Source organism: Sciurus carolinensis, chromosome 18, assembly GCF_902686445.1.
Source record: "Sciurus carolinensis chromosome 18, mSciCar1.2, whole genome shotgun sequence".
Lineage (NCBI taxonomy): Eukaryota > Metazoa > Chordata > Mammalia > Rodentia > Sciuridae > Sciurus > Sciurus carolinensis.
The window spans coordinates 8,848,528-8,865,846 of record NC_062230.1 but is presented as its reverse complement, the minus strand read 5'-3'; the positions used below and the strand labels follow the sequence as shown (position 1 = coordinate 8,865,846).

At 41.5% G+C, this 17,319-nt stretch overlaps 2 protein-coding genes across 3 annotated transcripts in view; one reads left to right on the top strand and one right to left on the bottom strand.

Annotated features, from left to right (window-relative positions):
• Positions 1 to 4,403, top strand: part of Znf789 (zinc finger protein 789) — a 56,039-nt gene extending 51,636 nt beyond the window's left edge. The window contains exon 6 of one of the 2 annotated variants that reach the window (XM_047532856.1): positions 1,203 to 4,403. In XM_047532856.1, coding sequence (XP_047388812.1) covers positions 1,203 to 1,701 — 499 coding nt within the window. In that variant the 3' untranslated portion in view covers positions 1,702 to 4,403. Of the gene's footprint in view, positions 1 to 700 lie in introns of both variants that reach the window. The other variant, XM_047532855.1, reaches the window with a different exon arrangement.
• Positions 4,404 to 5,261: 858 nt separating this feature from the next.
• Positions 5,262 to 17,297, bottom strand: Znf394 (zinc finger protein 394). Its single transcript, XM_047532847.1, is given in 5 exon segments — positions 5,262 to 7,577; positions 7,691 to 8,626; positions 8,629 to 8,727; positions 12,781 to 12,907; positions 16,667 to 17,297. Coding segments are annotated over 5 exon segments (1,692 nt in total). The 5' UTR covers positions 17,168 to 17,297; the 3' UTR covers positions 5,262 to 7,548.
• Between the last annotated feature and the right edge of the window lie 22 nt (positions 17,298 to 17,319).

Sequence of the window (17,319 nt, the reverse complement as noted above, 5' to 3'; positions counted from 1 at the left end):
CTGGTTTGCTAAGTGACAGCTCTCATGTGCCTCCCAGAGAGACCTCCCTTGCACCCCCATTCTCCATACTATTTCCCACTCTCATTTTGTTTTCCATATTCCTTCAGTATTTCTTGATAGATCTCCTCTTTCTGCTTCTGCCATTTTTCACAACCCTCTGCTCTAAGATTTCTCATTCAGCATTGTTGCCATTTTAGGCTGGCCAGTTCCTTGTGGGGAGCTGCCTCTACACTTGGGTGTTGAGCAGTGTCCCTGGTGTCTGTCCACTACATGCTAATTATAACCCCCTACCCCTGTTGTGACAAACAAAAAGGTGCCAGATGGGGGTTCCATCCAGAGGTCTTAAAGCATGCATATCTAGAATATAAGGTGCTGCCTCTCAAAACTACATTCATGAGACACTAGTGAGTACCTACAATATGTTGCTTTCTATTATCATGATGGGTTTATTTTGTTCTCACATTCTCTGGCATATAGTTGCGTATTTTTTAGTGGGTTTGCTGATACTAAGAGCTCTTTCTGTTATAACAGCAGAAAGTCCTCTGAAATTCAGAATTTTGTCCTCTTGGGTAGGATGACATAAATAAGTGAGCACTTCTCAGCTTCATTTGCTTGTCTGTTATCCCAAACTGTTGGCTGCTTTTCCTTCTCTCTCTTTAGCAGTGGAAAGATCATTTGTCTTGTCTTTGTATTTGGCTAGGTCCTGGAGTCAGTTACAAGATGAAAAAACCAACTCCAGAGCAGAAAATTTCTGAAGATTTAGAGTCATATCAACTATCACTGGTAATGCAGGAAACAGTCAAGAAACTTTCAGAAAAGTTACATAAAAGTAATGAAGTTGTGGAGAGTAGCAAGCTTGCACTCCCCACTAACAGCAGTGGATATAAGGACTTCCTTGAAAACCTGCACCTTATTCAAGATCAGAATGCTCAAACAAGGAAGAGGCAGGGCAGATGTGGGAAACCCTTCAACCCAAGGTCATTGTTTTTGAGGTATGAGCACATTCTTAAAAGAGCAAAGCCTTATGAATGCCACAAATGTGGAAAAGTCATTAGGCGTAAGGCAAATTTTGATAAACATCAAAGAATTCACTTTTTAGAGAAACCCTTTGAGTGTTCCGTATGTGGGCAAACCTTCAAACACCGGTTGGCTCTTATTGACCATAAACAATGTCACCTGCAAAAAAAGCCATATAACTGTCCTGACTGTGGAAAGTGTTTCCGTCAACTTGCCTATCTTGTTGAACATAAGAGGATTCATACCAAAGAAAAACCCTATAAATGTGGAGAATGTGAAAAAACTTTTAGTCAGAATTCAACCCTTATTCGACATCAGTTAATCCATAGTGGAGAAAAACCACATAAGTGCCTTGAATGTGGAAAAGCCTTTGGTCGGTTTTCCACCCTTAGGAGCCATCAGCAGATTCACAGTAAACGGAACTCTCATAAGTGCAGTGAATGTGGACAGTGCTTTGGTCGGAATATGGATCTCACTCAGCACCAGAGAATCCATTCCAAGGAGGCATTCTTTGAATGTACAGAATGTGGAAAAACTTTTAGTTTCAAGACAAATCTTAATCGACATGAGATCATTCACACTGGAAAGAGACCTTACAGATGTGACATGTGTGGTAAATCTTTCATTTGGCGAACAAGCTTTATTAAGCATCAGGGTACTCACAAAGAACGGGTATCTACATGATAGTATTGGAAGAACTGTCATTTAAAGATCAGAACTTACCATCTAGTCCAAGTATATATAACAAGTTTCATGAAATGTAATAAACAGAACTGAAGTGGTTTTCCTATGCGTGCTTTATTTTCCTGCTGTAGCCAAGAATTACAGCCAGGCACGGTGGGGCATGCCTGTAATCCTAGTAGCTTGGGACGCACCAGCAGGAGAATCACAAGTTCAGAGCTAGCCTTGGCAACATAGTGAGGCCATTAGCAACAAGTGACACCCTGACTCAAAATTAAAAAATAATAACTGGAGATGTGGCTCATGGTTAGATGCCCCTAGATTCAGTCCCTGGTACCAAAAAGAAAAAAAGAAGAAATAGCAGAGTTGGTACGTAGCTCAGGAGTTGTGTGTACTTAGCATGTATGAAGCTATAGGTTTAATCCCCAGCACCACACAAAAAAGACAAGAGAGGTATTAAAAATTGTTAAAGTTTTTGGATATGAGGATTCCTCAAAAAAAAAAGCTAAAACTTATAATCTATAAACTAAAATTAGAATGTTTCTAGACTCTACTGAGTTGTTGGTTTTTGTTTGTTTGGTTTTTTGTACTGGGGATTGAACTCAGGGACGCTTAACCACTGAGCCACATCCCCATCCCTTTTTATATTGTATTTAGAGACAGGGTCTCACTGAGTTGCTTAAGGTCTTGCTAAGTTGCTGAGGCTGGCTTTTAACTTGTGATCTTCTTGCCTCAGCCTCCTGAGCCACTGGGATTATAGGTATGTGCTACTCACCAGGCTGTCTACTAAGTTCTAAGTTGGTGTTTGTAGCAGATGCTTTTGGTGCCCTGTCCCTGTCCTTGTGACCTCACCCCTTCTTGTGCTTCATATAACTTGCAGTGTCATCTTTTTGCCTGGAGGGTATAATGCATCCTGCATGCAACCCTCAACCAGTCATTGACAGAAATGTAGTACATATCAGATTCCCCCTCTTCCCCTGGGTGGAATATCGCTGGAGCTGGAGCGTTTGTTTTGTTTCAGGTTTCCCCATGGAATTAGAACTACTCCTGTTATTATTAGCTAGCTGTCTTCCCCTCAGTCTTCCACCAGTTTTAACATCTCCCCACAAATAACTTGCTACACTCACAAAGTATCCAGAGCCTTGAGGAGCCACATTTGTGTTTCCAGTTGCTCCCAGGGACAAGTTAAATAGATTGAGCTGACTGTAGTAGTCTCCCTAGAGCTCATCAATAAAAGAATCCATTTGAAATTATTTTGATATCTTAAACACAGACCTAGGCCTATGTTAAAAATTGTGGCTGTTTATGCCCTCTTAGTCCTCAAATCCCTGCTTCATTTTGTTTTCTTGCCTCTGCCAATTCCATGGCTTCATATCTAGCATATAAAATAAAAATCTTAAAAAGTTCTAGTGAGAATGAGATACCACTTTGGAACATTTAACTATTTAAGTGAAAGATCACTGAACTTTGTGCTATTTTTTAAAGAGTTGACATTCCTATATGGAATATATCTCTCCTGTACATCTTGTCATTAAGGATGGAAAGTCAAAACTGAGAATTCTGCACAGCTCTTGCTAAAATAACTGTCTTTAAGCACTCCCCCATATTTTATTTGCTTCTTGACAGACACTAATCTGTCCAATTCAGTATGAAGGTAATTAACTTATTGCTTCTTTGGGTCATTTTCTTATGAAAATTCTTGAAGTATGTAAAATTTGTATTAAATGAATTTATATCCTGTTAATCTGTCACTAATTCTTGGGCTCATTTGGGATCCTAAGAGGATGCAGGTGGAATTTTGCTGTGCCCGCAAAAGTAAGTGGCACCCCATAATCTTGGGAACTCATCCCTTTGTGGGAGGAAAAGTTTGATTGTATATTGGGCTCAAAAATACCTAATCAGTATTTTTATACTGGCCAACATGAACTGGAAGAGAAAAAGTTTGCCAAAGTGCATATTCCTAAGCAAAATAAAGTTGAGACTTCAGACTGAGTAAGAAATAAGCCAATGAATAAGTTCCCTTTACCACCACCCTGGGAGATGGGGGCCTAATAATAGCATTTCCAAGCCTGAGCGCACAACAGACTGGTCCAAGTTGCTAAGTCCATTCTGTTCAGGTACACAAACCAACAGCTTTAAGCAGAGGCATAAAACAGGACCCAGGAATAACATAAGATAGGCTTAGTGCCAGCTCTGTCACAAGGAGGCTATGCAGACTGCACTCTTCAATATGGTAGCCATTGGTCATGTGAGGATGTTTACTCATTAAAGTTAAAACTAAAACCTAAGCTCCTCAATAGCCACATTTTAAGGTCAGCACAGATACAGAATATTCATGCTGCAGCAAGGTATACTTGATAGCAGTAGCAGGGAGGACCCAAGGATTTCTTGTGGAGAAATGGGTATGAAAACAGGAGCTTTTTAATGTTGCTTCTGTTTACAATTAAGTTACATGACCCTTTGAAAAGGCCTCTATAAAATGAGAACATTTCAGTAGAATTCCTGGACACAGGAGGGAGAGGTAAAAATGGTGTAGGAGCCTTCCTGAACTAACTTACTTGGAGAAAGGAATCCCATCTCAAGAGGACTCAGAGTGTGAGGTTAGCTTTACCACCTTTCCTAAGAAGCTAGACAGATGCCAACCTGAGAGTTCAGGTTGGCAGCTGGATGTGGCAACAACTGTAACTGCAGCAACTTAGGAGGATCACAAGTTCAAGGTCAGCCTGGGCAACTCAGCGAGACCCTGTCTCAATAGAAAATAAGGGCAGGCGGGGGGAGGGGGGCGTCTAGGTCACTGGCAGAGTATCCTTGGGTTCAAGCTCCAGTACTGAAGATGGGGGCAGGGCTAGAGTTCCAATTGGCATTGGGAATGTCAATATACGTTCATGTTTTTTACCATTTGGCAGTATGACTATAGCACAAAACTTGCCCCCAGAAGGAAACTGGGAAGAAATGGTCAAGTTTTGGCATTCCTATTTGGGTGGTGGGCTGGACCCACTGTCCTCCAGGCCTGTAGAGACTGGGCAACTGTCAGCTCAGTCAGGGAAGGTGTCTAACCCTGGCCAGAGAAGTCTGGGATCCACAATGGACCACTGCACTGACTAGAAAGGCATGTTTTCTTGACCAGTGAAGCAATTTTTGACATATTTGTATTAAAATTAAACAGCTAAAGATAAAATTTGGTAGGTGCTTTCATTTCATCAGATTTTTATATATTAGGGTTGACTAAAATGTCCCATGTTGTCACCTAGTTCTGTCTGTGACTCACCAGGTAAGCTCTGGCCATACCCATTGCGGCCTAGGCCTTTCTCCCTACCATTCTCAAATGTAGCTTTCATCTCAAATTTCAAGTTGGCTTCTCCACTTGCCAGTGTTTCTCAGCTGGAGGAAATGAAGGGGAACTGACAAGGCAGGCAATTATGAAACAAAAATACTCAGTGGCACATGCCTGTAAATCCCAACAGCTTGGGAGGCTGAAGCAGGAGGATCGCAGGTTCAAAGACAGTCTCAGCAACTTAGTGAGACCCTATCTCAAAATTTAAAAAATATATAAAAAAAGCTGGGTATGTGGCTCAGGGGTTAAGTGCCCCTGGGTTCAATCCCTAGTACCAAAACAAAAAATCCAAAAATACTAAGAGGAAATCAAAAGTAAATTTTTAGAGTATAAATAAATGACTTCCGGGCAAGATGTAAACTTTTAGTTAAGTCTTTTATTTTCATTAAGATATGCACTTTGCATATCAAAAACAATAACAAAATAAGAAATGCCTGAACTATTTAATAAAAAGTTTCAATTGTTACATTCACTTGCTGGAAAATAATGCAGCCATTAAGCATAAAGATTGTAAAGGAATGAAGATAAGATCCTTAAGAGAAAAATGTTAAAGATATAAACACACTACAGTTTTTATCACACAAAATACACACAGAAAAAAATCATAGGCAAATACCATAAAATGCCAATAACAGGTTGATCACATGGGATTAAGGGATCTTGTCCTCTATTATTTCCCAAATACCCAGTGAGGTGCTTATATTCTTTTAAAAAATATTTTCAAGTTGTCCATGGACCTTTATTTATTTCTATGTCGTGCTGAGAATCGAATTCAGTGCCTCACACATGCTAGGCAAGTGCTCTACCGCTGAGCCACAACCCCAGCCCCTTATATTCTTAAATATAGTTAAAAGTCAAGGTTCTCAAAAAGAAAAAAAAAAAAAAAAAAAAAAAAAAAAAGAATTTGCATGCAGTATTTATTGTCAGCACATATGGCTAGAAAGATGATTAGATTTGCACAAGCTCAGCAAATGCTGTAATACTGAGCTACATTTCCAGACCTTTTTGAGACAGGGTCTTGATAAGTTGCTGGGCTGGCCTTGAACTTGTGATCCTCCAGCTTCTGGAGTTGCTGTGATTACAGGTGTGTACCACCATGCCCAGGTATGACTTTTCTTTCACCAAATGCTTGTGTGCCTCAAGCGGAACCCAACAGGATGTTAAGCCAATCCCAGCTGCTTCCTTCCTCTGGATATGGGGTAGAAAAAGTGCTGGGAAGTGAAGGAGCAATCAACTTTGAAAACTTGTGGCTCCTGTTCCCTGTCACAGTGCGGGTGCACGCACCCACTGATCCCCTGTGGCTACACTGGGGTCCACAGCCCACCACTGCAGAGGACCCAGATGGAGTCAAGGTAGAACTCAGGGGCGGAGTAAGGGAATTATGGGATGGCGGCCACACACTCAGGTAAAGATGTAAACTTGCACTTACTGGGCAAGCTGTGTGATCTCCTGAGTACTCAAATGTTGAGGTGAACCTTACATTCTTCCTTTGTAAGTGGGATGAGGTAGGTTTATTTTTTAAATATTTTTTAAATTTTCAATGGATCTTTATTTACATGCAGTGCTGAGGGCTGGGGGGATATAGTTCAGCTGGTAGAGTGCTTGCCTGGCTTGCACAAGGCCCTGGGTTCAATCCCCAGCACACACACATACACACACAAAAGTTTATATGTGGTGCTGAGAATTGAACCCAGTGCCTCACACATGCTAGACAGTGCTCTACCACTGAGCTACCGCCCCAGCCAAGGTAGGTTCTTAATTCCTTGGAGGAGTGCTTGGAAATCAATGGAGAAATGAAGAGTATTATATAATGCAAATGAATACTGCTATATACAAAACAATCTTCTGTCCTCGGGGCCTTCTCTCTTTGAAGATCCCAAGGAAACCTACAGGAGGACTTCCTTATGCCCCACACTGTAAGAAGCCTCCACAGGAAAAATGCTCTAGACTGGTATTACAAGAGCCCACACATGTACAATTTAATGATGGTTTCCTGATGGCCTTTCTCAGAAACCAAGTTATCCAGTAAAGAACCCTATTCAATAAGCTGTGAAAAAGATACTGTGCCAGGAAGTAAGTGTGTGTGTGTGTGATTTTTTCAAAAGAAATCAAGTTATAAAACTGAACTAAGACACCTAGAATGGGAAAGAAAGAGGGGCTCTACACAATTAATCTTATATATATATATATATATCAAGGGCCTCATATATGTGCTGAAATTAACCAAGTATTTCAAGAATTATGAAGTAGTTGAAATCCTCTCCACCACCTAAGGAGCAGGACAATTCCAAGTGCCTAATAAATAATTAGGTTAGTAGAGAAGTAACTGAAACAGGCAAGATTTTGTCCAAAAGCAGTAATGGGAAGAGTGATGAGCAGGGCAGAAGTGTGTCACATGTCAGTCCTAGATGTTATTAGACGTTTTATCCAGTACCAACCCTTTTGGGGGGCTCTCAGCTTATGTACATTCCTCCTTCATGGAAGTTCTCCATCAAAAGGTATTCTTGAGACTCAAGTCAGAGTGAACTTACCCTGTGTGGGATGCCTGCGGAAATAGGATTCATGAATGACTGAATACTCCAAATGCCAAAGAATATAGTTTCTGGACAAGAAAATAAATCCAAGTGAGCAAAAAATTTCAAAGTGATAGAACTTTACCTCGATGGATCCTTTGGTGTCGGACAAGGTGTGTACTTTGTCTAAAGCTTTCCCCACATTCAACACATTTATAAGGTTTTTCTCCAGTGTGAGTTCTCTGGTGTTTAATGAGGGTTGCACTCTGCCTGAAGCTTTTCCCACAGACAGAACATCCATAAGGCTTCTCCCCAGTGTGGATTCTCTGGTGTTTAAAGAGGTCAGAGCGCTGTTTGAAGCTCTTCTCACACTCTTCACATTTATAGGGTCTCTCCCCTTTATGAAGTCTCTGATGTCTAAAAAGGTTAGAAATATGACAGGTCTCCCCACATTCCTCACATTTATAGAACTTCTCTCCGGCATGGGTTCTCTGATGCCGATTGAGATGCGAGCTCTGTCTGAAGTGTTCCCCGCATTTCAGGCACACATATGGCTTCTCGCCAGTGTGTGTCCTCTGGTGTTTAATCAGGGCAGCGCTCTGACTGAAGCTTTTCCCACATTCTTGGCATTCATAGGGTTTCTCACCTGTGTGAATCCTCTGGTGTTTCAAGAGGTCTGAGCGCTGTTTGAATCTCTTCTCGCAGTGACCACATTTATAAGGTCTTTCTTCATGGATCCATCCCTGGGTCTCACTGTCTCCACTGTCAACAGAGTTGTGAGGTTTCACTATATGATGTTTCACCTCATCTAAACTCTCTATGCACTTGTTCCCATGTTCCTCACTATCCACTGGCTTCCGAGATGTGTGGATGTGCTGACCAAGGACAAAGCTTGAACTTCTAGGACTATTCCCAAATTCATTATTTTTGGAGACTCCCTCTTTTGTGTAACTATTGTTGAGATATGAGATGCTGGTAAGTCCCTGTTCTTCAGAGTTTTTGAGTTTCAGTGACACAGGGTTTCTTGGGTTCTTTTTCCCTCTGTCCTCACAGGTATCATGACATTTAGGAAACAGGGGAGCCTTCCCTGGGAAACTTCTTGTAGCCACAACTGTGGCTCTGCTTCTTCTAGAATTTCTTCTTTTGGAATCAACTCTTTGTTCTCAGCTCTAGTTTCCAAACCTGAAACATTAAAGTACAAACTGCTGCCATTCATTTCATCCCTGTGCAATATAGTGAAATGAGCAAGTGCTAGCAAAAAAAGCTGCCCCCAACCCCTTTTAAGTATTCTCCATTAAATTCCTTAGGTGAAGTTATTTTAACTAACCTGTCTGATTTGCTCACATTTGCCAGTACAAACCCCATATCTTTCCTTTTATACTCATGCCTAAATCAACCAACCCAGCTTTTCTTCCCTGGCCCCACTCCACTGCAGTGATAGGTCACTATATTGTGAAAGGTATATTTGGAAGGGCTGTCAAGAAAGGAGTCAATCTACAATACTGGCGGGGGGGAGTCCTAGAAAGTGAGACAAAAGACATAAAAATGAAAATGGGTTATAGGGGAGAACCTTAGGGGATCAGTATGAGTTCCAACAGCCAACTAAAAATAAATCCAGAAAGGGGAAAGAAAAAGTTGATATAAAACAGAGAAAAGTAATATTTCTCACAATTCAAAGACATGAGCTTCTATATCATAAGGGCCCACCAACTACTCAGAAAAATGAATTTAAAAAAATACATCTCACACTGAGGCACATAAAGAAAATACCCCCACAAAAAAAGAAATGTCTCCACCCAGGACATATCAAACACTGTGCTGTGTTCTTTTAGGTGCTTGTCAGTCAGGTGTACCCACAAGACAAGACTGAGGAGAGGCTCTGGGAAAGTTTATTATACTCACAGTCCAAAGGACAGGAGGCACTCCAAGCCATATAAGGCCACATAGGAAAGCAGCAGTGGCAGAGGCATTCGAGACAGGAGTAAGGGGGAGAGCCTAAGTCATGACTAATTGGACAAGAAAGGAAAGAAAGCCAGGGTGAATAGGGTAGGGCTGGCTGGTCTCAATAATTTATCAGGAACCCAAGCCATAGGGGTGATCCTTTCGGCCAGGTACCAAACCCTGGGATGATAAGACATTGGCACACTGCTCCCAAGCTGTGTGGGCCAGATGGAGGAGGATAGCTCAGGGTTGGTTAATTTGCATAGCAAAGCCATGCTCCTGGCTGAGTTCTTTGCTGTCTTCAGAATGACTAGCCCTGGGACGGGCAATCTCTTCCCTAGCCAAAATGTCATAATATACAAAGATGAAAAACATAAAGAAAACACACACCAAAGATAAAATACCACAATAGCATCAGAATTTCTAAAAGCAACGTGACAAACTAGCTAGAAAATTCACTGTCTTCAAGATATTTCTAACCTGAAATACCTGGCCATGTATCTTAGTCTGTTTTCTCTGCTATAACAATATACCCGAGATGGGTAGTGTATAAAAAGCAGAACTCATTTAACTCACAGTTCTGAAGGGTAGGAACTCTAAGAGTATTGTGCTGGAATCTAGCAAGGCCTTCTTACTGCATCATTACATGGCAGAGGGTTCACTTGGCAAGACACAGCATGCATATGTCAGCTCAGGTCTCTCTTCCCCTTCTTCTGAAGCCACCAGTCCCATCAATGGGACCTTTATCCATTCCTAATTACCTCCCAAAGGTCCCACTTCCAAATACTATCAACCTGAGGTTGCAGATTAAATTTCCAACTCATAATATTTGGGAAACATGTTCAACCGAAGACCACACTCTGATCCAAATGTGAGAGAGGGATAAAGACATTTTCAGACATGCCAAGTTTCAAAAGATTTAGCTCCCCAATGTATATTCTCTGGCAGATGTTCTCCACCCAATCAAAAGGATATACCAAGGAAGAAAATATTACAGACTCCAGTAAAGAGAAAAGGAATTTCCAGGGTGACGATGAAGGGAATCCTAGAATAAGAGCTGGAAAGAAGCATTCTGTTCATATCAGAGCAGAGGAAGTTTTAGGGAGGATCTCTCTAAGGGGAAAAATAAGACTGGGAGCATAACCCACGACCTAGTGATCAATAGAAAACTAGGCAAATGCAAAATGAGGCATTACTAATTCCAGGGGAACAAAAAGTTGCAAAAGACAAGACATATAGGCAAATATAGATAATACTGAAATACTATATACTAATTAACCAAAAAACTGATTTAACTACAGAGAATTACAGACTGCTAAATATGTATATGCTGGGGGAACAAAATTCTTCACTTTCTCCAGTAGGCAGCCAAGAGACAATAACTGAAACAGGTGGGAGGGGGTGGGCAGTACAAACAGCTTATCTAGAAGTATGAAATAAATACCTGAGCTGAAAGATTCTGGTGGTTTTTAAAAAAAAATTTTGAAGGGCTAGGGATTGAACTCTCAGGGTGTTGGGCATGTTAGGCAAATACTCTACCATCAATCTATACCCTTAGCAATATTTAAAAGATTTGAAAATTGTTGCCTATGAGAAGTTGGAATCTAGATTCAGAAGGGTCTGATATTTTTCTAAGAAGACTCGATAAACACAAAGTGCAGAATAAAACATTAAAAGATTTCCCTATATTAAAAATTTTAAATTCTGTATAATAAAAAATGCCACAGTAAAAAGACAATGCACCTTATACAGTCCATAAAATGACAAAATATAGTATAAAAAAATAACAGTCAGGCACACTGGTACATGCCTGTAATCCTAGCAGCTAGGGAGGTTAAGGCAGGAGGACCACAAGTTCAAAAAGCCAGCCTCAGCAACTTAGCGAGACCATCTCAAGGAAAGAAAAAACGAAGCTGGGGGTGACATGGGAGGCTGTGCTGGGGATGTGACTCAGTGGTTCGGCACCTCTGGGTTCAATCCCTGGTACCAAAACAAAACAAAAACAAACAAACAAAAAAATGCTGACCATGGTGAGGGATCAGCTGTGTGGGAGGAGGGGGTTTGGTAGGCAAACTGCGGCAATAAACAAGGCAGTCAGGGTCAGGCTTCATTATTTAAGCAAATTCCTGAAGCAAGTCACAGAGTTTGCTTACTGAAAATCCAGAGGAAGAATATTCAAGGCAAAGGAGTCATTACAAAGAACAGGAGGCAGGATGTCTGGTGCATTCAAGTGCAGTCAGGCAGTGTGGCCAGAACAGAGTGAACTGCAGGCGGGGGGAATCAAGGGATCAGTGCTGGAGGAGGAGGAGGATTCCTGGCATCACAAGACAGTGGTTCCCACTGTAGGTCCTGAGTTACATGACCCAACATCTGAAAAGGAACAATCAGGCTGCTGTGTGAAGATGTCATGCCACCAGCTGATTACACCAAATGTGGACAAGAATGCAGAGAATGAAAAATTCTCATATGTGGCTTATAGGCACATAAACTGGTGATAAGCTCTGTGGACAGAAAGAGGGACATATCTTTCTGCACACTGTATATTCTCTTTGGAATCACCCATAGATGAATACAGGGAGATAACAAGAATGTTCAGTGTCACACTGTAATGGTGAAAAACTAGACACCTAAATGCCCATTAGTAGAATGGAAGGTTAATTTGAGTTTTCACACAGCGGATAAGGTATTAAAAGAGAGCTTAATTATATCTAGTTTGTGACTGTATGTATATAAAGAAAAAACATGCATGGAAATGATAAATACCACAATCAGGATATTGGTTACCTCTGGAGAAAGAGCATGGGGAACAGCTTCAGGGAGGGTACATGGGGCTTCACCTATAGCTGTGACATCTTATTCCTTGGGGAAATAGAAAACAAAATCAATATAGCCAAATATTAAGATTTGGTAAGCCTGGGTGGTAAATTACAGGTGTTCATTATCTTTTTATACTTTCTCCATGTATAAAGTATTAAAATAACAAAAATAAAAGGCTGAGCACAATTCACTGATCTTTTCCTCAGTTTTACATGCTAATAATGGATGACATTAATCTTGAATCTTTTGGCATCTCTTTCATTGAATCAGAATTGCTTTCTCATAGTTTATAAAAAATAAAATAAAAGGCTGGATTCATCACTTAGCAATAGAGAACAGAAAGGTCCTGCTTGAGTCACTGAAGAAACTCTAAAGCTCTTGGCTCAATCTGTACCTGGCAGATTGGCGCAGGAAATGCAGTGAACTGAGCCCTTCATAAATCACATCACTATAAACCAGCAGAGTAACAGCACTCACTAGGCAGGACTGTGCTCCCATAATCCTTCTGCACGGTCTCCCTGCAGAAGTCCCTCTGAGCTGTGTCCAGGTGCTCCCACTCCTCCCAGGGTAGAGACACCGCCACATCCTCCAATGTCACCAATCCCTGGAACAACATAAGATTCCTATTCAATACCTGCTGTCCCTGGGCAGCACTATCACTAGTCTGAACATGAGATCAAACTCCAGCAAGCACTGAGAAGAGGAAAGGCTGAGAACCAGTCACAGCTATTGAGTTTTTGACAATGAGTCTTGTACTGACCAGGGAGATTTGAAAGGACTGACATTGTCTTGTAATTCTGAAAAGTTTTTCTGTGGATTGCCTATGCCAATTTGGGATAGGCAGGAGCAAAATACTTACACATGTTATATCACTGTGATTTTTCAAAATGGAAACCTGAACACCTGATACAGATGAGAAATGCATAATCAGAAAGTTTCACATTCCAATGCTGGCACTCTGAGATGCTGTTTCCTTATAAGTGAAAGATACACCTCAGTCAGAAGGTGCTTAGTAAAATGTCCCTTCCATTCCCTGCACTTGTCCACTTCACAATAAGATAATTACCCAACAAGATACTCTTGAGATGGCTTATTAGATGTGAGCTGACTACTTTCAGGGGTGAATGCCAAAATCCATAGAATGGGAAGATTCTAAAACTGGCAAGGGAGATATTTTTTCAGTTCTACTAAGGGTCATGAATTGACTCCAAGGCTCTTTCACTCACTGTAGTGTGTATATGTACATATATGTTGACACCTATGTGTATACACAGGTTAAGTATCTTGTATCTGATATGCTTGGAAGTAAAATATTTTCAGATTTTAGAGTTTAAATTTTGGAATATTTGCACAGACATTACTGGATGAGCAGCCCTAATCTGAAAATTTGAAATCTGAAACCATTTTTTTTTTTTTTTTTTTTAGTGCCAGTAATTGAACCCAGGGGTGCTTAACAACTGAGTCACATCTCTGGACCTTTTAATTTTTTATTTTCAGGTGGGGGGTCTCTGTAAGTTGCTTAGGACCTTGCTAAGTTGTTGAGCCTGGCTTTGAATTCGGGATTGTCCTGCCTAGCCTCCAGAGTCACTGGGATTACAGGCGTGTGCCACTGTACCCAGCTAAAATCTGCAACTTCTTGAGTGTCAAGCCCATACAACAATGTATTTGTACAAATGTGCTGAAGTTGAGAACCTCTGCCTGTGATCATGGCTAAAATATGAAGTGGCCATCTTTTTTTTTTTTTTTTTTTTGGTCTGAAGTCTAGAAAACATTTTAAAATTAACTATTCACATTGATAATGACTGAATTCTCTCTCACAAACAGTACATTCAAACTATATTTCAAACCAGTAAAGGAGTGTCTTTCAGAAAATTAGTCTATTTTTCCTAGGCCCTCTTCTGAAGGGCTTCCCACATGGTTGTATTTTAATATCTACAAAACCAAAACTAATTAGGATTGTAAATTAAGATTGTAAATAGGTATGCAGCTGCAGACCAGGAATCAATGGCAGGAGACTGTTATGTGAACCTGTGGAGAGCAATGACTTGGATCATGGTCTCTTGACTGCCTTGTGGCTGTGGCTATGCTTGTGCTGGGTACTTTCTGTGCAAAGGTGCAGGTCAAGATTGCCTGATTGCTATGGTGATGCCCTGCCTGAGGAAGCTCTGTGTAAAGGCACAGAACTATACCAGTCTTGACCATCAGCTCAGACACCAGCTCAGACACCATGAGCTTTATCCCCCAATAGGGGGATAAAGAATTCTGGACATAATAAGATAACCATGTCTCAAAATTGCCATGACCTTCAAGCCTATTTGCAGAAACTTGCCCACAAATAAACTTTTGATGATAAAACCTATATAATAAATGTACTACTCTAGCTTTTGGTCACTGTTTCTCCATCAGAGGATGGTGTCCCATCTGTTTCCAGCTTCTCTAAGTGTTCGTGTGTCTTTCTTTTTTCTTTTCCCTTTTTTTTTTGGTGGTGCTGGGGATTGAACCCAGGGCCTGAACTGAGCTATATCTTGTGTGTCTTTCTTAATCCCCCAATGCCCCACTCCAGTTTCTAAGATTAGGCCATGCAGGTTGTGGCATGAACCCTCACATTTTAAAATAATAGATATTGTTATGTAATCTGGGTCTCCTAGTTCTCAGATGGACACCTTTTCTATTTTACAGACCCTAAATCTGAGCCTTATATTCATCTCTGCAATGAGAGCAGATCGCACCACCATGGTATTTTTTAGCTACAAGATTTTATTTGTCTTCAATTGCTGCAAAAGGTCATATGCTAATATCAAATATTAATGACCTTTGGCTACTGCTCATTTCATTCTTGTGTATAATTAAAAAACAACCTAAGAGTTACAGATGGAATCTTCAGAGAATGCTTTGCAAATACAGTACTGGAAATCTTCCAATTCTAAGGACTGGGAAACCCAATGCTGTATAATAAAGTCAATCTCCTACTGATATCAATGACATTCCTTTCTTCCTACCTTTAAAACCGAAGCTGGAGTTCTCTAGTCAGTTGTTCAATGGAGTCAATACCAATAAAACAAAACAACCTTTTTCATTTTTTGTTTTTAGTGGAAAAGCAATATGGAGTAATGTGAAGAAGAATGTAAGGTCATCCATAAAAGACTGATGTAAAGCAATGAACAAAGATCTGCTAATGTCATAACACCTTATCATAAAATATTTGATTCTCAACTGCTGCATTTATTTTATTTTATTTTGGTACTGGGAATTGAACCCCAGGGAGCTTTACCATTGAGGTATATTCTCAGTCTTTATTTATTTATTATTTTTTAAATTTTGAGACAAACTGCCAACACTGGCCTGGAATTGTGATTCTCCTGCCTCAGTCTCCCAAATCATTGGTATTATAGGTAAGTGATACTGTGCCTTGCTGCATTATGTTTGTGTTGATGAGAAGTACTTAGCTTTGGCTTTGGTCCAGCAGCAGCAAAACAGGATGAAATGACAAGTACCATAAAGATACAGAATTAGGTCCACTGAGTCACTCAGTGGAACAAGGCTTATTTTAAGTCCAACAGTAGCCAAGAACTGTGGTATATCCTGTAATCCCAGCAACTCAACGGGAGGCTTAGGCAGGAGGTTTGCTCAAGTTTGAGGAACTTAGTGAGTCCCAGGCAACTTAGGAGACCCTGTCTCAAAATGAAAAAAAAAAAAAAAAAAAAAAGGGGGGGGGTGGCTGGAGTTATAGTTCAGTGGTAGAGCATCTCTGGGCTCAATCCACTACAAACAAAACAAAACAAAACAAAACAACAATCCATGAATCATAATTACATCAAATTTAATTTTGCTAAAAGTCCACCAGTGCTGCACCTGCCATCTCCCCAAGAGGCACCAAATAATGTATGCAAATTGAAAAATAAAAGTATAACAATCCTCACTGTGGGAGGAGGGGGTCACCAAGCTGTTAAAAGCAAAATGGGCCAGGTGCGGAGGCATGCTTGTAATTCCAGCAGGCTGGGGATGTGGTTCAGGGGTTGAGTATGCCTGAGTTCAATTCCTGGCACACACCCCCCCCCCAAAAAAAAAAAAAAAAAAAAGCAAAATGGGATGCTCACATTCAAGGTGCTGAGAAATTGCTGTTCTAAGTCGTTTAAGAGCATGAGCCCACTTCCCATCCTGACATCGAAGTCTAGCAAAAGAGGGTGTTTTGTAATGAGTAACCAGTAATTCGTGTCAGTTTGATTCTAAGGTCCTACTAGTTTCTGCTTATTATGGAAAGAAAATAAAGTTCATACAAAATGGAACAAGGGAGGAAAAAACGTCTGCAACTCAGAGCATCCCTCACACTCCCACCACCCAGTACAGGATTTTCTCCTCTCACCTGGGGTGAGGTCCCGCCCAGGGCTCTCTGGAGAGCCCGCGCCACAGCGGCAGCCTCCTCCCCGCTCTCGGGGCAGTGCTCCCGCACCCAGGCCTGGAGTTCCTCGGGTAGGATGGTCAGGAACTGCTCCAGCACCAGCAGTTCCAGGATCTGCTCTTTCGAGCGCATCTCAGGCCTCAGCCACCGACGACAGAGTTCCCTGAGCCGGCGCAGCGCCTCTTCGGGTCCATCCACCTCCTGGTAACGCAACTGCCTAAACTGCTGTCGAGAAGTTTCCGGGTCCTGCCAGGTCCCGGGCAGGTCGGACCCCCGACCTTCGAGTGAGTCTTCCTCCACTTTCACTATCAAAAGTCCCTCATGTAGGGGCTGCGCGGCGACCCTGGACCTCGCAGCCATCCGCGCCTTTGGGCGGTCAAGCTCGATCCCATCTTTTTCCGGCAGGTGCTGACTTTCCCAGAGTCTTGCCTTCAGGTGGGAAGACAGCAAACCCAAAGAACTCATGGGCCCTTTCCAAAGCGAGAGTTCACGGCGGTCGCGTCCCAAAGGCCCAACTCCACACAGCCCACTACCCACGCCGCACTCGCCCCTCACAGCGAACACCCTGCCAGAACAGGCGTGATCCTTAAGAGAGAAAAAAGATCACTCCAAACCTA